General features: G+C 43.0%; 1 protein-coding gene across 1 annotated transcript in view; it reads left to right on the forward strand.

Moving 5' to 3' along the window:
* The first annotated feature begins 721 nt into the window (after positions 1 to 721).
* Positions 722 to 24,493, forward strand: part of PTCHD1 (patched domain containing 1) — a 55,230-nt gene continuing 31,458 nt past the window's right edge. The window contains exon 1 of the mRNA XM_014867866.3: positions 722 to 1,209. Coding sequence (XP_014723352.3) covers positions 859 to 1,209 — 351 coding nt within the window. The 5' untranslated portion in view covers positions 722 to 858. The remainder of the gene's footprint in view (positions 1,210 to 24,493) is intronic.

Consider the following 24,493-nt stretch of genomic DNA (forward strand, 5'->3'; position numbering starts at 1 on the left):
CTTGAGAGGAGGCGTGATTTCCACGTTCGAGCGTCTTCGCTCCCCACCCCCTCTCCGCACCAGCCAGTGCGCGCCACCACCTGAGCCTGGCGAGAGCCAGGGCGCACGCAGTCTTCAGCGTCCTCCTTTCCGCCTCTGGGGGGACTCGGCTCTGAACGGGTCTGCCCGACGCCCCCAGGGAGAACTCTTTACTTTTTGTTTGGAAAATCGGGACCATTTCTTTATTCATCTCTGGGTCTCCCCAGAGGAGGACAGGGGAGGGGAGGGCGTGCGCGGCGGGCCGGGCCGGGGGAGGGGAGCGCGAGGAGGGGAGGGGACTGGGTGTAGCCTGGAATTCTCCGTCCTCGTGTTCTTAGGCTGGCGCGCAGAGTCTCCCCGCGATAGCGCCGCCGCCGCTCCCCGCGCCACCCCGTCGTTGGCCTTGGGGGTCGGGTGAGTGGGGTCATGACGCGCCGCGGGGGCTGCCCCGGGCCCCTCCTGCGCTGAGCCGGGACACGGCCCCGCCGCGCGGAGCCCCTCGGGCGGGGAGGCGGCGGGGGGTGGGGAGGGCGCACGGGGTAGGGCGGGGTGGGGGCGGCGCGGAGGCCGCCAAGCTGGGGGGCTCTCCAGGCCGGCGCGGCTGCGGGCAGGAGGGCGTGTCTCCCGCCCGAGGGGACCCTCCCGAGGCGCGGCGCGGAACTCCCCGATGGTGGTGCCGCGGCTTCGGGAGAGCTCCGGGTCTCGCCTCCGCCGCCGCCGCCGCCGCCGCCGTCGCCGCCGCGGGCGCCACCACCGCCGCCGCCGCCGCCGCCGCCGCCCGAGCCCAAGCCCGCGCCGAGCGTGCGCCTCGCCCTCCTCCCGCGCCCGCTCTGCTCTAGGATGCTGCGGCAGGTTCTGCACAGGGGCTTGAGGACGTGTTTCTCCCGGCTCGGCCACTTCATTGCCAGTCACCCTGTCTTCTTTGCCTCGGCGCCGGTGCTCATCTCCATCCTGCTCGGCGCCAGCTTCAGCCGCTACCAGGTCGAGGAGAGCGTGGAGCACCTGCTGGCGCCCCAGCACAGCCTCGCCAAGATCGAGCGCAACCTCGTCAACAGCCTCTTCCCGGTCAACCGCTCCAAGCACCGGCTCTACTCGGACCTGCAGACCCCTGGGCGTTACGGCCGGGTCATCGTCACCTCTTTCCAGAAAGCCAACATGCTGGACCAGCATCACACCGACCTGATCTTAAAGGTGAGATGGGGGCGGGCGCGGGCTGCCTCTGCGCGGGGGTCCGGGCTGAGAGCGCCACCTCTCCCATCCCAGGCGGCTGCCGCAGGGGCTCCCCTGCACTGCGCGCCCCTTGGAGGCCGCCAGGAGCCTCCTAGCCTTCTTGGCGGGGAGCGTCCGGGTCCGGGCCCGGCCCTACCCTCCCCGCCGTCGCCGCTACCCCGGTAGCTGCTGCAACAGTTGGGGCGGCGGCGGCCACAGTGCTGTGGTCTGTGCGCTTGTTTTGGTTACAGTGGTCCTGGGGGCGGGGAGGCTTTGGGGTAACTGGGACAGGAAGGAGCAGAACAAGAGAAGACATTATAGAAAGTCCTGATACTTGGAAACAAAATACTATGCTTGGGGGCGGATTCAGAGACCCCCCCCCTTCCCCGTCCCCATTTTTTTCTCGCTTCCTCTGGCCCCGGAGTGTTTTGAGAAAGGCTGCTGAGAGGGGCTGTAAGGGGGCAGAAGAATGTGAGGTGGGATGGTGAAGAAAATGCCTCCCACCCACCCAGAAAGAAGTGTGGTCAGGCGGCGAGGACAGGGGCTGCCCTGCTGCCCTCTTCCCCGGAGCGAGGTAGCCATCTCTGTCTTCTAGGATAGGAAATAATGTTTGTGATTCGCAGTTACTTCATCTTTCACAGTAGCTCCTGTCTTCCGAAATTCAAAAACTTCTTTGGGGAAAGAGGGATTTGATTGATCCACTTTATTTGGGTGCATTTGGGCGTGAGGGTGAGGGGCAGAGCCAGAAGGGTGAGGACAGAAGCCAGGCTGTGTGGCCCTGAGAAGAGCACAGGAAACCAAGCAGCTGGTTAGAGAGTGACACTCTTAGAAGCAGAAACAGGTTGTGCTGTCAGCCCAAGGTGGGAATTTGATGTGAAAAGTGAGGTTAATGGTGATAACTTTCAAGAAGTTCCTAAGGAAAGCAAAGGAGTGAGGACTAGACATGGAAAAGTGGAGACCTTGGGAGAGAAAAGCAAAACTAGGTGAGATTGTTCCATCCAAGTCCCTGGTGGGGAATATGGGGCTTGTTTACTTAAGGTTCTCCTCTGGGGAGGGCAGACAGGAACCAGTCCCAACTGGAGCCCTGGGGCAGAGGGATGGAAGGTGCTGGTTTTGTGTGGGTCTCTGGTCCAGATCTGGGATTAGAGGCCAGTTAGAGTTCTAGTCTACTCCTCCCAAAGGGAGGCAGCCAGTGAACCTGAGGCACTCTTTCCTTCTTTTTTCCTCTACAGGTGACCCTTTATCCCTAGAGACAAGCTAATTTTCCTGTATTATTTCCCTCCCTGTATTTGTTGACATGTTATCAATCAGCAGTTAGTAATGAGGGAATCTGACTAGGGACTCAGTGGAATTAGAACCTTCCCACATTGGGTGGCTCATAATATTTTTAATGGCACACACATCATCACACATACTCACCCACCACAGAACCTTAGTAACATTAATCCCGATATGTGTGCTTTTCTCATGATTATACTTCCAGCATCAAAGTGGTTTTTTTCCCCAATACTTCAGTGAACATATTTTGACACACAGATAAATACCGCTCAAAATGCTTTGCCAAGAAAACATGTAGTAGTTTCATCACAGTCTTAAGGAAACTATCATTTAGACAGTCCTGACAGTTGGAAAGCTGCCCCATCGTTTGATAGGTGATCCACTAAATAATGTTTCTCTTTGTATTTTTTTTTGAGGTGATGTTTCCACTGGCTTTTTAATTTTTTTCCCTAACAAACCGTCACGCCACTGTGACGGGCAGTCACCAGTTACATTCACTCTCAAGGTTAATGAGACATCAACAGGCATATCAGATCTCTTTGCAACTGGATTTTTTTCTCCCCTGTTTGATTTTGATCTGTTCAGGACAGAAAACCATATTATAAGAGAAAGTTGGGACTGAAGAGAGAGGGAGGCTGGCTTTGCCTCCACGTCTAAAGGACAACTTTAAAGGACAGCAGTCTGGTCAGTGAATTGTTTTAAGAAATAGGATGTTTTTTCATTTCTAGGTGCCCGGGAAAAATCAAAACCAAGTGGAATAGTAGTCAGAACTCATTTCTAGCTTATGGCTCTCTGGTCAAAGGAATTCGTACAGCTTGTAAAAACCCAGACTTATGAAACTGAGAGAATTGCCTTTGATTTTAATATCCATTTTTTCTTTCTACATCCAACGCCTATATTTGGTAGGTATGGAGCTGGGGGGACAGAAAAATGGACCTTCAGTAGTCATAGTAATGTAAAGTGTGGGAACGAGCATTTATCTTTTTTGTTCTTTTTTTCCATTAAAGACATAATGAAGACTTGTCCTTTACAAAAGGTGCTAGGAGTGAAAGAGTCACTGGATCTGCCCTTACTAGTGTAATTCTTCCCCTTTGTTGCTGGCATCAAGGATAGCGCTGACAGTTAACATTGTACACAACACCAACCAGCCCTGCCTGTTTTATGGCATGGCATTGGAAGTGAAGTGGAGGAAGCATAAGCAGGGTTGGAGGTGTTCTCAGGCCCCACTACAAAACTGGAGGCAGGAACTTGCAGGATTATGTTGTTTATTCCTCACAGTGTTCTGGGGTTGTTCCTATTCAGTGAAGGAGATTCTTCTTGGGATATTAGTCCAGCTATTTTCTGATCAAAAATAGACTGCAAAGGGATGATGACAAAAAATGAAAACCCAGGTTGATTTTTTTACATATAATCAAGAGTATCATGGAAAAAATAATCCATGTTTGAAAATCCAGCTGATCTGCTTTGGAGGAGCTTTCTCAAATTTGTGCAAGTGACATGATTGCCATACTCTGACTCTGCAGCATAGAATTTGACCCCAAACTATGAGAGGGGTGACTCTGCCTGGCAATGGTTTCCTCTGAAGGCTGCAGGGCAAAGATGTAATTTTGGGCGAAAGTGGGTGGGGCCTGATGATGCTGGCAAGGGATCAACCATTAATTTCTGAACCTCTTTAATCTTCAAAAGTCCTCATTTCACTAGATGATTAAATTTAGCTCAGTATTATATTTTAACAGAAAATTCATGATGTTTGTCTCAGAGCAAATTTCAGAGTAGTGTCTCACGAGCTTTTATAGATATGTTCCCTTTTGACCACCTACAATGAAGTATAAGAAGGTCTTGTTGATAATTGATCTGGGCTGTGACCCAAACAATACTTGATTTATTCCAGAATCATCTGTGTAGAATGAAGAACCAGTTTAGCCCAATCCTTAAAATAATGATATCACCTTTACAGCACTTTATAAGTTATAAACACAGAGTATGTTTAAATGCAGTAGACACCTCAGGGTAGGCAGGAAAAGTGGTGTTATCCCATTTGACAAATGGGAAGGCTGCTCCTTAGAAATTAACTGACTTGTCCACGGGAAAAAGACACAGACAGACCCAAGACTGTAACCCAGAGTTTTTGACTCCCAGCCGAGTGCTCTTTTCACTATAATTTACCACCTCCCATATGATAAACTACTTGAATGATTTAAAATGTACATTTTTGTTATTCAAATGAAATATATTTGACCAAAATCTCATACCCATCCCATCTCATTGTTCTAAGGACAATGATTCTGCCTAGTGTCAATGAAAATTCACATACAGAAACTCTACATGCCCAAAATAAAGCATAAGATATTTGTTACTAGCAATATACAAAGATAGAATATTTTACTGGGAAAATTTCTGGCACATAGTAAACCCTCAGTAAATACTTGTCCAACAGACCTGCCCTAGTTTACTCAGACATTTGTGTGATAGGTAAAGAAAATTCCATAGAAACTACTTTGAAATGTATTTTCAAAATGACATTTTTATTTTTACAACTTTACAGGCAGTTTTTAGGCTTCTCTTTTTCCAAGATATCATTCTTCCTTCCACGATAACCTTTGTAGTCATATCAAAACATATTTCAGTTTTGAAACTGGGTAGGGGCATTTCCTTCGCACAGCATCCTCATCTTCAGAGGAACCTCGTAGGATATTTTATTCTAAACCAAGCGAAGGACACATCCTCACTACGCAGACATTCTTCCACTTACTGGGGAATCTCATTTTGTTCAAATATTGAGTTTCTTTTTATTTAAATTTTTATATTGAAATAATACATTAAGTAGAATTAAGTTGCAAAATGAGATTAATCGAATCTAACTTGGAATTATTTAATTTCAGCTTCCACAAAGGGCAGCATAACTGCTAGCTCAGGGTCACAAAGACCTGGTAGCTGGATCAAGATTCCGGTTTTTCTCAGCACTTTCAATGAGCACAGGAATCCCATCATTTCTTTCTCTACAGTCTAAGGATCAGCAGATTCTGGCCTATTTTTAAGCTTAGAAGGAGTTTTTACATTTTTTAAAGATTATTAAAAAAACAAAAACAAAGAAGAATACGAGGCAGAGATGGCATGTGGCTCTCAAAGCCTAAAATATTTATTCTTTGATTCTTTACATAAAGAAGTTCCTATATTGTATTCCAAAACTCCTTTATTGGAGTAATTTCAGGAAGTTAATACTGTTAAATAACCTCTAAGACAGCGGTTCTCAACCAGGATGATTATGCCCCCCAGGGGACACTTGGCAATGATTAGAGACATTTTTGATTGTCACACCTGGGAATGAGTTGCTACTGGCATCTAGTGGGTGGAGGTCATGGATGCTGTTAGCTATCTGACGTGCACAGGACAGCCCCTCACAGCAAAGAATTATCTGACTCCAAATCCTGCTTGAAGGGGTTCGTTTGTGTCTTTCTTTTGTTTTGTTAGGATTTTTTTTTCAGCTGCATCGATAATGTAAAGTGAAAAAATGTCAAAGAGAATTTCACATCTCAAAATCTTATAGAACTTTGACTGGAGACAAATACGGTGACCTCTGAGGAGATGCTCTTTTGGGCAGATGCGCAGAGAGCAGATTTTCCAGTGTAACCTTCCTCAAGATGCAGTTACCCTTACCCCCTCCTATAGCTCTGTCCTTGATGGTCTAAATTGCGCTGTAGAGGAACCCAAGAAACTGAATACAGTCTAACTGCCTGAATGGCAAAGCTACTGAATTGACGCTGGCCTTGAGACTTGTCAGAGTGCCCATGATCGGCAGGCCTGACCCTCAATCTGTAGCAGTTACCCACCAGGCCTGGCTTCTCCTGACAGTGTGTAAGACCCCACTGTGAGTGGTGACCTGCCGAGGAGGCAGGAGGCAGTGTTTTGTTGCCTAGTCCAGCTGCTTTGCTTTTCTGAACATAAAATGACAAAAGAGCTTGCATGCAAGGAACAGGGGATCAAAGACCCTTGGGTTTGGAAGGCACCTTAAAGGTCATCTCTGCAGACACTGATGCTGGAATATGCTCTTAGCATCTCAGGGTGCTTTGTCTGGTGACAGGTGCTATGATGCCTTGGGCAGTCCGGTGCCTTTGGTGAGTTATCCAAGTGGCAGATACTCTTAGAAAAGATTTAGCCCAGGCCTGAAAGGGCAACATTCATGCATGTGCTGGGCCAGCCAATTGCCTTTTGCACTTTATTTTTGCACGAGGGGAAAATTAAGGAGACATTGAGGTCACTTTACATTCTCCTTTCATTTCATACGAGGTTCATCCACATAATCCAAGTACAGTAACATTCTAGGGCTGTCTCACTTCTAAGCACATTTCATTTGTGTGAATAGTATCCTCAAATGCCCACCCTACTTGTCTCATTTAGATTTTGGGAGCAATCTTTTACCTCCTTGTATAGATAAGCATTTAGGACAAACTTTGGGTAAACTACTAATTTAAACTGAAATTTAGATATAAAGCTGTGGTGTGAGAGGAAGCTCACCTTTTTAATGACTCAAAGTATCTTGCTAGATGCTATATTGAAGTTAGAGAAGGGTGATTTTTTTAAATTAACACAAAGTGAACCTCTCAGGATTCACCAGACTTATAAACCTCACAGAACAACTGAGCATTTAACTGGTAACTCCTTATGATAATTAAGAGAAGGGGCAGTAAGCTAACAGAAGTTATTTGTTCCTGCCTGAGAGGCTGCAGCATCCCTTGGCACAGGAGCTAGGGAGATGCAAGGTGCTGGGGATCTGATCAACTTTGACTGTGGGGTGCACCATCTGGTATCTGACTTTGGGGCTCAGTGTGAGCCCCAACTGATACTTGAGATAGGCTTGAAGCAGACCTTTGAAGTCACCTGCTTAGTAGCACATCACAGCAAGCAGGCCTGTCTGCAGCACTGCCTGTGCTGCCGCCACATGCCCGGAAGGCCACAGAACTTCTGAGGAATCCTGCCAGACTGATTTAATGACCAGCAGGGGAGGTGAGTAATCTCTAACCTTTAAAAGACCCAAAAAAAAGGAAATCAACACCAGTTGTTATTTCATATGGGAAGCCCTGAATAATATGTCATGCCTTCAACTTCAGAATTCATATTTTGAACAAAAGGAGGCAATGAGGCAATAGGGAAGCTATTTTTATCTTCTTGCTCTCTAAGAAATCCCCTTGAGAATACTGCTTCTGGTATTTTGAAAGATCCCCATTGTTAGGTGTTCCACTTTAGGTTTAACTTGTGGGCTCCAGGTACAGTTGAGATGAGGATTTGAGTGCAAGCAGTTACCTTGGGAGGTGATATCCAAAAACACCTATGAAAGTAAGGAAGTGGGGACATGAAATAGGGAGTAGCAGAAGCCAGTTGAGGGAGTATTTTCAAGCAAGTGTCCACTGTGGGCAGCTGGGGCTCAGTCTCACTGGGGAACTCTGGGAGACACTATAGAACATGTGTCCAAGTTATTCCAACTGTGGAAGAAGAAACCAGATGTTTATTCCCCAACTCTCCAGCCATCGTTAATTGATCCAGCTGCGTCTGGGGGCATTAAATAAATCTCTGGCAATTCCAGATGTGGTATGTGCCCTATAATCAGAATTGGTTTTTTTTTTTAAAGATTGGCACCTGGGCTAACAACTGTTGCCAATCTTCATTTTTTTTTCAAAGATTGGCACCTGGGCTAACAACTGTTGCCAATCTTTTTTTTTTCTGCTTTTTTTATCTCCCCAAACCCACCCTGTACACAGTTGTATATCTTAGTTGCACGTCCTTCTAGTTGTGGCACGTGGGACGCCGCCTCAACGTGGCCTGACAAGCGGTGCCATGTCTGCATCCAGGATCCGAACCCTGGGCCGCCGCAGTGGAGCGCGCGAACTTAACCACTCGGCCACGGAGCCGGCCCCACAGAATTGGTTTTGTTGTTGTTGTTGTTTTATAAAAGCCTCAGGCAGAGAGCTACAGGTGTTTGCAGTAAGTGGTCTCGGCATGTAGAGATGAGTATGAGCTGAGAGAATATGGGTGGGACCCTGAGAGCATCTGGGAGTTTAGGGCCCACGTTCTTAGGGGATGTCCATCCCTTCACTCAACAAGATGGCCATGACCCCATCTCCATGAAGCTTACAGGCAAGAATGATCCAGCAGAGCTGTTTAGTTATTCTCAATTTTGATAAGCAACTGACATTTTCAGTTTTGTCACAGGACAGTGGTAAAGATGATTTCACTCAGGGCCTGGACACCACCAGGACTTGTGGTTTTATATGTCAAATTCCCACATTTGAGTGGCCCGTATCCAGCCCTCTTCCCTTTATGAATACAAGTGAAGTCTGCAGGCCCCCATCTTATAGCCCGCTTCTTCACACATCCTACTTTTGCTGTTCTCCTCCCTAGAAATGCACTAACTCCTTACTTTGAGGTCATAATCACATGACTTCTACTTTATGAGGTCTTCCCAGATTCATGCCTCCCCCTCTCCATTAAATCTATCTGACTTTCAGTCATATCCACATTCTTTGATGCTTAATTATACACTATTCTATAATTTGCTATATTGTCACATGATAGTTTCTCATGAGCAAGATCATAAGCTCTTCAAGGGCAGGAACAATGTCTCATGCTCCCAAATCTCTCCTAGAACCTAGCATAATGTGGAGTGTGCACCAGGTGATTAATAAAGTGTTGCTAGTTGATGGCTTGTAGGATTGAAAATGTGCTCTTCCTTCCCTATTGATTTGTTTTAGTCAAATATAATTTTGCCTGGTAGCATGATCATGGGATTTTTTTAGATCTGTCTTCATTCTTCATCCATGACAAATCTTGGTTCCAAACTTGATGATAGGCAATAAGCATCCATTCTGCTTCAGGATCTGCTGACATTTATTTTATATCAGGAGAAATTCTTAGAAAACCAAACACCTGACCACCTCTTCTGGTCCAAGTACAGTTGGAAAGGCATAAGTTTGACCTCAGTCTCCAGGGGTCCATTCCCATGTTGTTCCCAACGAGCACCCTTGAAGTCAGCTCTCTACTACACATCTTTATTTGCATGAAGTAGTCTCAAAATACCCATACTCAAATGTAAACATGAAGCACATTTTTTTTTTACATCAAGGACAAGTGGTTTTCCCAGCTGTAGCATCAGTGTTCAACAGATAACCATTCTGATGTTACTTAGCCTCACCCTTCTTCAGAGGGAGCCCAGGATAACAGAAAGACATGTTCTAAGAGGTGAACTTAAAAAAATGATACGGTACAAAATCAGTGTATCTCTGGTGAGTTTAACAGAAACACTAGAACTGCTAATTTCTCAGCATTGAAAGTGAGATTCCTCTGCCCATTCTTCCATGGGTTCCACAAATTTGTGGCTACCAAGGCTTTGTCAATTCCTTCTAATTGTCTCAAGAAAAAATTCATCTCTGCTATAGAACTATCATTACAAGTGCTCAAAAGAATCTTTGTGATACTCAGTACCTTAATTTTCTGAGCTCTGCATTGCTCCCTTTTGCTTTTGTTCTTGTTTTGACATAGTATCTAGGCAAGTGGTCATACTGAGTAAAGACTGCTCTTAGACTCTTTTATGTGCCCACACATCACCTGGGCATCTTGTGAAAATACAGATTCTGATTCAGCCTGGGTTGGAACCCACAATTCTGAAGTTCTAACAAGCTCTCAGGTGATGCTGATGCTGCTGGTCAGTGGAGCACACTTTCAGTAGCAAGGCTCAAACTTAGCTGTTGTGAACAGAACACTGGATTTGGAGTCAGGAAAGCCAAGCTCAAGTCCCAGTTCTCCTAAGTATGTGACTTTGCATAAGTCACCTAACCTCCCTGAGAAGCAGTTTCTTCATGTGCTCTGAGTGTCATAGCATCCCCTGTACCCACTTACGGTAAAGATGCAATGAGATAAAGTATGTGAAGGCACTATGCATCCTTCTGTAAGGTGTGTTATCATTATTGCTATTTGCTTTGAAAATGACTGTGATTTCTTCATGTGTGCCAGTTCTTTCAGAGCCATTATTGCCTCTTGAGTAAATATGCATGTAACTTTTTTTTTCCTTTGATCCAACAGGCAATAACGGGTGCTCAATCTGCATTCTCAATACTCAGATTGGCAATTTGTTGGTCTTTAATGACTCTGAGTCATTACAGACGACTGGATTCATCCTACTGCTGAGCATGCAGCTCCTAAGTTCTTAGGCGGGGAGAGCTGTCAGTGGGGATGGGCAGATTGCACTCCAGCTCATCAAGGTGGTTTCTCAGGGCTCAGAACTTCATCCTCATGCTTGACAGGGCTTTGCACACAAAGGAAGCCTTCACTTCCTGCCCAGGAAAGTGACTTCAGCATTAAAAGCTTTAGAAGGCTGTGGGCTCCAGTTTCAAGGTTTTCTTCACTACTCCTCACAGCACAGGCATGTCAGAAAGGGATTCTCCGGCAATTTAGGTAAAAGAGTTGACAACTCTCCTCTCTCACTTAATTTACATGACTACAGTGTTTCCCTGGGAAATCTTGCAGACATAAGTAGATCTGCAAGCACTTCAAAGGGAAGAGTGTCGTCAGAATTGCCAGAGATCAGGAGAACCAGGCAAAGTGATAATTGTAAAGCCCTTTGAAACTGTGAAATGTAAAATTTTGCTGACTGGGGGTTTTAATCATTTAGGTCAGTGCATTGCCCCACATTCCCCTTTCTAAAATTTCTTTTTATAGGGTTATAAAAGAAATCTATAATGATTTACGATCAAAATCAAACGCACCTAAGGAAATTCCTCTACCTGTATGGTTCTCTTTGCCTAAACTCTTTAAACAAAACTAACCTCAGTGTAAGTGAGAATTAGCAGTTCTCAAATTTGAATGTGCTTTCAGATTCCTCGGGAATTTTATTAACACGCGTATTCTGGTTTGGTAGGTCTGGGACAGCAGGCCTGAAATTCCGTACTCCTAACAAGCTCCCAGGGCTGCTGCTGCTGCTGGTCTGAGGTCCACACTGACTAGAGCAGTGGATCGGTGGACCTGAGGAACTTTTATGTGTCCTAATTACTCAATGCCATTTAATTGCCTCCATACTCTAAGGCAGTGGTTCTCAAACTTGAGTGGATATCCCCTGGAGGGCTTGTCCAAACACAGATTTTTGGGTCTCACCTCCAGAGTTTCTAATTCTGTATGTCTGGGGTTGGGCCTGAGAATTTGCATCTCTAACAAGTTCCCAAGGTGATGTTTTTCTTGCTGGTTCAGGGACCACAATTTGAGAGCCACTGCTGTAAAGCATCTTAGTAATTAGTTGCCAGGACTTATTCCAAAAATGCAGTCTCTCTCTCTGTAGAACCTAGCCAACAGATACAAGCAGGGTGCAAGAGTTATTTGTTCAGTGGTGAATTCTGAATGACGCTGTAAGAACTAGTGTGCAAAGGGTACTACATAAGTCTGAACCTTACAAGTTTGCAGTTTAAGACAAACATATCGGACAAAGGGGCCTGCTCCACTGCCTTTCTCCAGGTGCTAGAGTTTAGGAAAAAGGGGCTGAATAGAAGAAAGGACACTCTGAGATGGGGGGAGAGAAATAAGCCCCCTACTCACACACAAATACACTGTGGATGATATTGCTACCATCACTACGTGATTGCCAAAGTTTCCTTTCTTCAAAAGACTTCCAAAGACTTTACATCAAATCAGAAGGCACAGTGGCTACAAATAGGAGCTACATGTTGCGTTTCTGAGACAAGGACCTAGCTTTGTGGTTACCAGAGGTGAAGTGTTCATGGGGAGGGCCCTGGCAGCTAATGTTCTGTTTCAACTACTGTCTGATGTCAGTGCTGTTAGAGCGAGGTGAAGTGAAACTGTAGTGAAGTTCAGTAAGTACTGGTTTTGTCATAGTGGAATAAGTGTTGTTTCAGAGCCCCAAATTTTTGTATTTGAGGCTGTGAATCATTAATGGGTCCTTGATCAAGTTAAGTGACTTGATCTCTGGGGTCTCAATTTCCTCACCCATAAAATGGGATCAGCAATATCATCATCATGGGGTTGGAAGATAAAAGGAGATAATGTGTGTGAGCAAACTTCATAAAGTGTAACATGCCTGAAGCCACAGAAATCTCATAATATCTGCACTGAGTGCACACATGTTTGTCTGGGGCAAGAGGACAAACTCCTGAGGATTCCCAGGGGAGAAGAATAAACACCTTAGTCACCAAGTTGACACATTTTGCATCCATCTCTTTTTGTAAAAAGTGCCTGTAGAGTCAATGACTACCTTGTACTAACCAAAAGCTCTGCTGACATGGCCTTATACTTTCAGATGATTAAATAATATTGCATCCATCTATATCTTTACTTTGAATGACCCAAAGAGAATACAAAATAGCATATCTGACCATCCTTTGTCTATGCCTCTAAAGCCCTAGACCTGCATTGTCCAATTCAGAAGCCACTAGCCACATGTGGCTATTTGATTTAAATTTAAATTAATTAAAATTAGCAATTCATTTCCTCAGTTGCACTAGCCACTTTTCAAGTACTCAATAGCCACATATGCCTGAAATGAACAGAACAGATAGAGAACATTTTCATCCTCAGAGAAAGCTCTATTCGACAGTGCTGCTTTTCACAGATGAAATAACTGATACATCAGATAGCTTAACTAATAAGCAGTGGAATCAAGATTCCACCACAGGTCTAGCTTCTAAAGCATCATTTAAAAAATAACTGCACCAGATTGTCTCCATGAAATACAGAAATAGATGAGTAAGGCATGGCCCCTGGTGTCTGATGGCCTTGAAGTAGTATTTCAATCAGTAACAGAGTAAGGGGGAACTTTCAGTTTCAGCTTCGACCTGTAAAGAGCTTGAAAATTGTCACTCTCATCCTTATAACAAGAAAAACCTACACAAACTGAAAATCAGTGACTTGGATACATCAGAGAACTGAGGTCACAGGGCAAACTGCCATCCCAAAATCTGTAGAGGCAGGCACATCCATAGAGACACAGCCAGTCTGCTTACCTGGAACATAAGCCTCTGGTAGAAACACTTAAATGGTAATTTTGACAAATTGCTGGAGGCTGAGTGTGGAGTAGCATGACAGCGAGAGACTCCTGGGGGCTGCAGTCACTGTCTTTGTAGGGGGAGGGATCAGGGGGCTCAGAATTCTTGGGCTTCCCCTCCAGAAACCTCACCATATTCCCAAGGTGAAGATCTGGCAGGGAAATGTGGAAGAGTAATCATTGTGAAGTCTACTCAGTCTTCTCCATAACATGGCCCTACTCTCCAGGAAAGAGGACTTTGCCAGAACACAATTCTGAAACTTTATCCTAGGTTCCTCCCCACCAAAGCCCCCATCAGACTTTCTGTCTCACCTAAGGGGAGGGAAAGAGTCCTCAGGTGTCAGGGCTTCAAGAAAATAGATTAGGAGTGTTGCAGCCAGGGAAAGCAGCAAGGGGCTGGAGTGAAAAACTATACCACTGGAGAAATATTTGAGGGTAATACCCAAAGGCACAGGCCCACTTAAAGACTGAGATTTCACTGGAAAAGTTTATAGCATTTTCCTTCCCTATACTCTACTACCACATCAACAAGGGCTTCAGTATAATAATGGTGGATTACAGCTTAGAGAGCTGCAAGACACAGACTCTCTCTGAGGAGGAGTACTTAGGGAAGCCCAAAGTCAAGAGGAGAGACAAAAACAATGACAATAGAGAAATCTGAAGCTTCTGGTAACTATAGCCACAACGAACATTAAATACATCCCAACTCCTAGAGTAACATAAGTCCTCACTGTAAAGGCCTGTTTACCTCAGTTCCTATTAACTGATACATGTCCAGCTTTGGGAAAAAAGTTACAAGACACGCCAAAAGAAAAAAACATAGTCTGAAGAGACAAAGGAAGCATCAGAACCATACTCAGATACGACACAGCTGTTAGAATTATCAGATGGGAAATTTAAAATTATTATGATTAATATGTTACGGGCTTTAATGGAAAAAGTAGACAACATCAGGAACAGATAGACAATGTAAGTAGAGAGATAGAAACTCTCAGGATGAACCAAAAGGAAATGCTAGAAATCAAAACTGTAGCAGAAATGAAGAATTGCTTTGATAGACTGGTCAGTAGACTCAACACAGCCCAGGAAAGAATCAGTGAGCTTGAGTACAGGGTAACAGAAACTTCACAAACTGAAATGCAAAAAGATAAAAAAGTGAAAACACCCCAGAACATTCGAGAATGGTGAGACAATATCAGAAGGTGTAACATACACATAATTAGAATCCCAGAAGGAGAAGAGGGAATGTAGCAGAAGAAATATTTGTAGTAATAATGGCCAAGAACTTTCCAAAATTAATGATAGACACCAAACTACAGATTCAGCTAGCTCAGAGAACACCAAGGAGGATAAGTACCAATAAAACAAAACTTAAGCATATCATATTCAAACTACAGAAAACCAGAGACAAAGAGGAAATCTTGAAAGAAGCCAGGGGGTTGGGGATAAGAACTACATCAGACTTCTCATCAGAAACCACACAAGCAGAACGAGAACAGAGTAAAATGTTTAAAGAGTTAAAAGGGAAAAATCTCACCAACCTAAAATTCTGTATCGAGCAAAATTATGCTTCGAAGTGAAGGAGATATGAAAGCTTTCTCAAACAAAAACTGAGAGAATTCATTGCCTGCAGACTTGTCCTGCAAGAAATGTTCTTCATGCCAAAAGAAAATTATATAGGTCAAAAACTCAGATATATATAAAGAAAAGAAGGGTGTTAGAAAAGGAATAAATTAAGGTAAAATAAAATCTTTTTAGTTTTCTTATTCTTAATTGATCTAAAAATCAATTAAGATCTAAAAGGTAACTGTTTGTTTAAACTAAAATTGATCTAAAAGATAACTGTTTGTTTAAAGCAATAATAGTAACAATGTATTGAGTGATAATAACATATGGATATGTGGAATGAATGTCAGCCATGTCACCAGGGACAGGAGGGAGGAAATGAGAGTACTCTATTATAACTGTACTACCCATGAAGCATTACAGTATTATTTGTAGGTGAACTTAGATTAGGTATAAATATATATTGTAAGTGCTAGGGAAACAACTAAAAAATTTTTTGAAAGAAGTATAATTAATATACCAAGGGAAGAGATAAGATGGAATAACATAAAATTTTCAGTTAAAACCAGATAAGGCAGAAAAAGAGGAGGAAAAAGAAACAAAGAACAAATGCAACAAATAGAGAACAGTTACAAGCTGGGTAGATACTAATCCAACTATATCAATAATTACTTTGAATGTGAATGGTATAAATATACCAGTTAAAAGATAGTGACTGTCGGAGTAGATTAAGAAAAAAAAAAAAAACTGGGGTCTGGCCCCATTGCCAAGTGGTTAGGGTTCTGCATGCTCTGCTTTGGCAACTCAGGTTCACAGGTTCAGACCCCATGTGCAGACCTACTCCACTCATCAGTCATGCTGTGGAGGCATCCCACATACAAAATAGAGGAAGACTGGCACAGATGTTGGCTTGGGGCTAATCTTCCTCAAGCAAAAAAAAAAGAGGAAGATTGGCAATGGATGTTAGCTCAGGGTGAATCTTCCTCACAAAAATAAAATAAAGGAAAAACAAAACCCAACTCTATGTTGTTTACAAGAAACTCACCTTAAATATAAAGACTCAGGTTAAAAACAAAGGGATAGAGAAAGATATACCATGCTAATACTAATCAAAAGAAAGCTGGAGTAGCTATAGTAATTTCAGATATGGCTGACTTCAGAACGAGGAAAATTATCAGGAATAAAGACGGGCATTACATAATGATAAAGGGGTCAACTCTCCAGGAAGACATAACAATCCTAAACATGTTATGCCTTAACAGAGCATTAAACCCACTACTAATACTATTAATACTACTAAATAGACAAACCCACTACTATGGTTGGAGACTTCACCATTCCTCTGTCAGTAATTGAAAGAACAAACAGGTAGAAAATCAGTAAGGATATAGATGACTTCGACAGAAGCAAGAGGCAGGATGTCTAATACTCTGAGGAGAGTCATAATCCAACTTTTATAAGGATAGCTCTTATAGAAGTATAGAGAAGTTAAGTTGGAGAGGCAAGACATTGGCAATCTGGAGATCCCCTCCTCCACCCAGGGAACTGCTGTAAGTCTGTAAGCAAGAGGCTTTGAATAGGATAGCTGCAGAAGGAGAAAAAAGGAGAGATTAGACCACCATTTTCCAAAATGTGTTTTAGGAAAGTTTACTTTAATGCTGCAAAAAAAATTGGGTTCTGTGACCAAATAACTTTGGGAAACAATGCATGTGGTATCCCCATTTCAGATCCTTGTATTGAATGCACGTTAGCATATCAAAGTCTTTAAAAAGTTCCTCTGTAAAGAAATCTATTTAACTCTGTCCAGTTCAGCATTTCTCAAGTTATTTGATCACTAATACTTCTTACCTTTTTGGTGACCCCTATTAATATCCCAAGGAACTAATGTACTTCTGAATACACACTGAAAATACTATCCCCCAAATAGGAAGATGGAATCAATAGGACTGGAGGTTGATTGTATCTGTGAGTAAACAAAGGGGAAATGGTGATACTGGCTTAGAAGTTTCCCACCTGGGTAAGTAGAAAGAGGCTGATGCTGTTAACCATAAGAGGAAACAGGTGGAAGAGCAAATTTGGAGGAAAAGATTCAGCTGTTGGATATATACCAGTTGAGATATTGCCATAATATATATTTGCAAATCTTCAGGAGGCAGATGGAAATTCAGATCTGGAATTTGGAAGAGATGTGAGGTATTGATGTGAACTGGATATTGGTCAACATAAAGATGATAAGCCAAACCATGGAGGTAGAATTCATTGCCCAAGAAGAGTTTACTTGAATGTGACAAGATCAGAAGTGCCAGGGACAGAATCTCAAATTTCAAATAGTAATATCAAATTTACAAGGTAAGCAAAGGTAGAGGAGTCAGTTAGATGGACACTGGAAAGCCAGGTTGAGGGGTAGGAGGATAGGATACAGTTGTGTCATGGAATTCTTCAGGGGAGAGAAAGAGGGTTTCAGTCAAACCACACATATTTATTGAATGCCTTTGTTTGCCAGGCACATAGTAGAGGATGCAGCAGTGAAGAAACCATTCCCATGCCTTAATGGAGCCTACTCGATTCCCATGAAAATCTCAACATGCTTAATCATCTTAGATATTTTTAAAGTACTGCTTTGACCCCACATTATTGACTTAACCTGTGTATCTGCTGCGAGTTTACGAAAATGAGAACCAAAAAGTAGCCATCAGATTTACCTGCTTAGAAGTCACTGTTGAGTTTGGCTTAAATGCTGGGATAGAGTCTAGACTGGAGTGGTTTGAGAAGTGAGTAGGAGGTGAGAAATGAAGTTAGCAAGCATGAATCACTCTTTGAAGTGTAGTTGGAGACAGCAAATGTAAAGAGCTCCTTAAGAGGAAATGTGGCAGAAGTTGGAAGGGAAATGGGGTCAATCAGGCCTTTTTTTAATACGGGAGAGACATAAGCATATTTCAAAGCTTATGGGAAAGAACTAGTATAAAAAGTTAAAGGACATGGGAGGAGAGGGGATAAACAATACTAGGAAGAAGGAAAGGAAAGCCAGAACTGGAAGGAGTTGATCTTAGAGAGAGGGAGAGTCATGGCCTTGATTTTCACAGGAGGGGAGGATGGAAACAGATAGATGTGGGTATTTTTGTGGATATGGTAGCAGCAAGTTGAGGGTAATTTTCATCTGATGGCTTGGGGTTTTCTCTACAAGATAGAAAACAAGGTCAGTAGCTGAAAGTGAGTCTTGTCAAGTGCTAAAGAAAGGGAGCATTTGTCTAATACCTATGGGCTTGGAAGCCGAGTGACAAGGGAATGAAAAGAGACTAGTAAATTAGAAGCAATCTCTTTCCGAGAATTTGGGTATGAAAGCTAAGAGACAGTCTCTCCTTCCCTTTTGTCTCAAGATGGGCAAAAGTATAGAGAAAAAATTGAAGTGGGAGTGAGAGGCAAGTTGAGAGTTCACAATGGATATATTTAAATTTCAGAACAAGAATGTGGATTATATAGAAGGAAGGATTTCTTAACTCCAGGAGTTGTTTGGCATATGAATGGCTCATCAGGGGAGACTGAAATGACCCAGAATGGTTCAAATAGAAGTCGGTGCAGTGTGACCTCCAAGGGTGACACAGCCTTTGAATTCTGTCACATATCTCAGTGGTTCTCAACCCTGGCTACATGGTAGAATCACTGGAGGAATTCAAACTTACCATGCCTAGGTCTCATGCCCATATCATTCCATTGGTCTGAAAACAGGGTGCTCTACTTCAGTTGTGGTCCACAGACTGGCAGCAGCAGCAGCAGCAGCAGCAGCATCCCTTGGGACCTTGTTAGAACTGGAGAATCCCAGGCTTTACCCAGACCTACTAGATCAGAGTCTGTATTTTTAGAAGGTCCCCAATTGATTTGTGTACACATTAAAGTCTGAGAAATGCTGGACTAAAGCATGGTCTAGAGTGGGGCCAGACATGGGTACTTTTTTAAAAGTCCCCCAGGAAATTCTAATGTGCAACCAGAGTTGAGAACCATTGCTACATAGAAAAAGAGATACTTTTAAAACTGTATTAAGCTCATGTGATAAAATTCATAGACACACACACACAGAGTGCGTGTAAAAACTAGTGACATCCAAATAAGGCCTACAGTTAATAGCATTGTACCAAAGTCAGTTTCATGGTTTTGATAATGTATTATGGTTATGTAAGATGTTATTATTAGGGAAGCTGGGTGACAGATACACGAGAACTCTGAACTATATTTACAACTTCTTGTAGTCTTCCATTATTTTAAAATAAAAAGTTAAAAAGAAAACATTTTAAGCTAAGAGCCTGCCTAGGATGAGGAGCAGCTGTTCTCCATCATAATCTAAGAAATCAACAGGCTCCATCATTCATTCGGAAGGGAGCCATTGGAGGATTGAAAGCAGAGAGATGACAGGTTTGGATTTGTATTTTAGAAAAATAAATCTGGCGGCACATTGGAGGACTGACTAAAAGCAAAAAGTATGAGTTAAGAGGCTGTTTCTGTTGTCCAGATAGATTATAAGGGCTAGAACCAAATCAGGAGCAATGGAAACGGAGCACGAGAGGATGGATTTGAGAGATTTGGGAGGCAAAATCAAAAGGATTTGATGAATGATTCAGGGATTGTCAACTTTGGCTGTGTATATAGGTCCCCGGGAAGCTTTTGTAAAACACAAATCCCTGAGCCTTCAGTAAGAGATTCTGATGTAAAAGTATGAGAGTGGGCCCAGGCATCTGAGTTTGTAGGGTTCCACAGGTGGTTCAAGTGGGCAGGCTTGAGAGCAGCTGGCTCAGGCTGAGGAGGCGGCAAGTGCAGGGTAAACCTCACAGGTTTTCAATCCAGTAGTGCCTGGAACCAGCAGAGGATGAGGAGGAGGCAGCAAAGAGACAGCCAGGATAAATTAAGGAGGTAGCCCTTCTTCCACTTGTTTTATGTCGAGTAAAATTGTAAAACTTTGAGTTAAAATGTGTAAATCCATAATCCTGGCAACCTAGCTATCTTCCCAGGGCTTATCTAAACAAATATATGTTTAAATGAAAATAAACCGGAGTTCAATTGTTTGTGCCATCTAAACAACCTCAGCTTTTTAAAACAACAACTTTCAGTTAACCCCAAAATTTGAAGTATTTATACAAACAAAGGAATCTCCAGGAGGCTGGGCTAAATGCTTTGGCAACAAGATGAAATTCCTTGTTTTTACTGATGTTAGCCCCTCTGCATATTCTGGAAAGCCTCTTCCAACCTTTCTCCTAACCCGCCTAGACACTGTTCCCATCTTTCATTTTGGGTTGATTGGGTTTTGCTCCTGTGAGGCTGTTTTTTGAAATCCATCCAAATGCTGCAACGGGTGTGGAGTGTGGTTGCCCCTGTCCCGCTCTCCTGGGTCAGCAGGGCAGCAGACGCAGCAAAGCCTCCAAAGTCAGCACTCACTGCTAATAAACCCCCAGATTCCACGGAAGGTGTTCTGGGAGTGTGAACCATGCCCTCAGAGCCTCAAGTGGGAAGTGGCCAATGGCTAATAGATTATCTTTTACAGAGTGACCTGCCAAAGCCACTAGTCTGCCTCATAAAAATAATCTGGGGTTTCCTCACTGAGAGTTGCTTGCTGCCTATGGGATCTCGCTTTATAAAGTTGTATGGAAAGCACCATAAAAATGTTTCCATTTCAAAATGGGCTGTTCTTAAGCATTTCAATTTTCCCCTTTAAGAACATTTTTGTCCCTTTTTTAACTTAAAACAGAGAAGTTACAAGCCCACTAGTATCCATTATAATAATGCATAAGCACCTCATAGCATATAATAAGCACATTACAGAGTTCAACAATTATTCAAATGGTAAATGTGAGATAGAAAACATTAAGGTGGCATTTACAGGGATATTTCCGTGTTCCAGGTTCTTCTATTTTATGTCTCAGCATTCTACTAGCTATGTTATTTACAAGGTAACAGAGTAACACCGAAGCTCGTCCATGTCTTAAATGAACCCAAACTCAGTTTGAGATCTGCAGGCTGGTTTATGTTGATTCTGATAAAGCTACTTCAGCTTGGAAGAGGAGACAGGAAATGATAGACTGAGAATTTTAAAATTTCTTCATTCCTAATTCCAATGTCCTATTCTTTCTAGAACTGTATATGTTAATATCTGCCTGTGTATTCCTTTGAGAGCTGGGCTGGAAAAGCGTTGCCGTGCTGTTTTGTTTTGTGTTTCAATTGCCAGAGCATCTTTACTTTTAGACATAAAAGTACATATACTTATTGGAACAATCATTTTTTCCTACATGCTCTGGTTCCTTTTGTTTGTTTGTTTACTTTTTTGTTTGTTTGTTTCTCCCCCCCCCCCCACCCGAGTCTTTGAGAACTAGCTAGTACTTTTGCTTGATCACGTCTCAGTATTTAACTAGGTTTCAGGACATGCAAGTGGAAGCTGTTTAATGCATGCTGGTGATGGCAAGGCCATTGGACAAGAGTGTGTTGGCTTGTCTGAGAACTTTTCTGTCTTGAGTATTGTGTGCCTGCACTGTGCCAGGAGTGCGGCTGTAACAAAGAATAAGACTCAAAGAGCTGAAAGAAGATGTCCTTACAATATGGCAAGTGATGAGACAGATGTGTTCACAGACAGGGGACCAGAGAGGATGTCACCTGCATTTCCAGAGCAGGCTTCCTGGAGGAGGTGATGCCTGACCTGAGCCCATCACTCCTCACAAGTCCAAACTCCTAGAAGCAAGGGCTGGGGACTGCAACTTGGCTGCTCACGAAGCAGCCCTAGTTTCTTACTACTGCTCATCTGCAGCAGCTTCTCCACCCAAATCAAGAACAGTGCCCTCCAGATCCTTCCTGCCTCACATCAAATAAGGTACTGCAAAACATCATGTTTAGTAAACCTTGCCATCATGCCTCCCACAAAAAGAGAAATGCTGCTTCCCACAAAGAATAAAATTCTCACGTCATGAGACAGACAATTGTTCCATGAGGAGAACACCACTAGACAGCCAGGAAGAACATGGGATTTCTAGGCATTAAATTAAACCATCACGTGCCTCAGGAATAGAAACTCATGGGCAAAGGTACCAGCTACACTTTCTGATTGAGACGGGGAGAAGTTCCAACATTTACTAACAACTTGTGATGTGCTCTCCTGCCAGGCACTCTATCTACATTGTCTCATTCAGAAATCAACATCACTTCCAGACAGTAATCCCATTTTGATGATGAGGAAACTGAGACTCAAGAAGGGGGATTTGCTCAAGGTTATCAAGTAGTCACTAACTTAGTTGGATATGAACACAAGTCTGTATGACTCCAATGTCAGGCTCTTTCTAGCATGCCAGGTTGCCTCTGGAGCTCTTCTTCCTTGCAGTCTTTACAGCCAGTCTCACTTGTCTTGAACTTAGATATTCTCCTATGAATCAGTAAAGAAAAGACAAAACAACACAATAACAAAAGGGGCAAAAGGCTTGAATAGGCACTTTGGAAAAGAGAATAGCCACACGGCTAACGAGCATGTGCAAAGGTGCTTAGCTTCAGTTATCATGGAAATGCGCATTAAAATCAAAATGAGATGCAAGTACACACCCATTAGAATGGCAAAAATTTAAAAGACATAATACCAAGTGTTGCTGGGGATATGGAGCAACTGGAACTCTCATATAGTGCTGGTGGGAATGTAAAAGCATACAATCACTTTGGAAAACTTACACTAAATATACGCCTACTCTCTCATCCCAAAATTCCACTCCTGGGTCTATATACCCAGTGGTACGCTGAGGCTGGCTCCCACTGGCTCCTGAAAGCTGACTGGACACATCTCTTCGTAACACACATCCACTTGGTAGCTTGAAAATGGCCACGGTGAGGGTATTTACAAACAGTTACAAATCAGAGATATTTTTGTTATAAAACTTGTAGTTAAACTTTACCAACATGCCACTGTATACACCTGAGAGAAATGAGTACGTGTCCACCTGAAGATTTGTACAAGAACATCCATAGCAGTTTTATTTATAAAAACCCCAAACTGGAAACAACTCAAAAGGTCTACCAGCAGGAGAATGAAAAAGTAAATTGTGTCATCTTCATGCAGTGAAATACTACACAGCAAAAATAAATAAAAATAACAAGCTACTGATAAATACAACATGGATGAATCCCATAGGCTATGGGTTGAGTGAAAGAAGGTAGCCATAAAAGAGTACATACTGCAAGTGTCCATTTATTGGAAGCTCAAGAAGAAGCAAAGCTAATCAATGTTGATAGAAGTCAGAATAATTTTCCTCTGGGGCTTGTGGGGGTATTGACTGGGTATGGATATGAGGGGGCCTTTTGGGCACTGTTGATGTTCTGTATCGTGATCCCAGCAATGTTTATAGGTATGTACATATAAAATCCATTGAGGTGTACACTTAAGATATGTGCACTTTACTGTATATATGTTATACTTCAATAATGAAGAGTGTACACATACACATTCTATTCAGTGACCTTGTTTATAAGGCAGAAGAATTAGACTACCACCCCAGCAGTGCAGAGCATCAACAATGGTGATTACTGGTAAGGAGAAAGGCAGCCTGAATCTTGGCAGACAAATCAGCTCAGTTTTACTGACATCCGACACACTGCCATCATGGAGACTTTCAACACCTGTACTGGCAGCAGTGCCGATGCATGAAGAATTTGCCTCCACCAGCACATACTCCCCAGGCACATCACTGCCTGGGAAGTAATCCAGTGAACACATCAGCTGTCTCTCCCACACACCTACCACCATAACAGCAGAAATCCAGAAATGTAAAGATAGGGACTCTCATCCAACTTGGGCAATATTCCAGCAATGTTCTCAACAGAGAACACTGAAGCCTGAGACCTTACCTGCTGAGATGTTCCAGAAGGATGCAAAGAAGCTGCTGACTGTGTCTGAGTGTTTTTTCAAATAAAGTAAAAGCCAAAGAAATGCCTGCTCCCTAATCATCAGCAAGAAGAAAGATGAGAGATCATGTCTTCTCACAATCTCCACTCCTGGCAGGATGCAGACCTAAGCCCTCCTTGAGGAGTTATGGTGCATTCTTGTCATCAATATACCCTGGACCCAACATGCGATTAGCTTTAAACTTCAATGAAAAGACTAGACTATGCCCCAAATGAAGGAGAAGTCCAGTTTATAGCATCCAGCCATTTACATTCATGAACTTATCAGAGCCACTTGAGAAATATTTGTTGCATACCTACTCTATGCAAGTTGGCATCATCAAAAAATGTGTCCACCATCAAAAGATTGAGTATGAAGAGAAGCTCAAAAGATCCCAACTTTACTCCCTAAGGGTTGAGTTTTGTTTTATTTTGACATAACCATATTTGAATATGCAAGAAATTGGGGAATTGATTTTAGAATAGTTT

This window comes from Equus asinus, chromosome X (assembly GCF_041296235.1).
Source record: "Equus asinus isolate D_3611 breed Donkey chromosome X, EquAss-T2T_v2, whole genome shotgun sequence".
Lineage (NCBI taxonomy): Eukaryota > Metazoa > Chordata > Mammalia > Perissodactyla > Equidae > Equus > Equus asinus.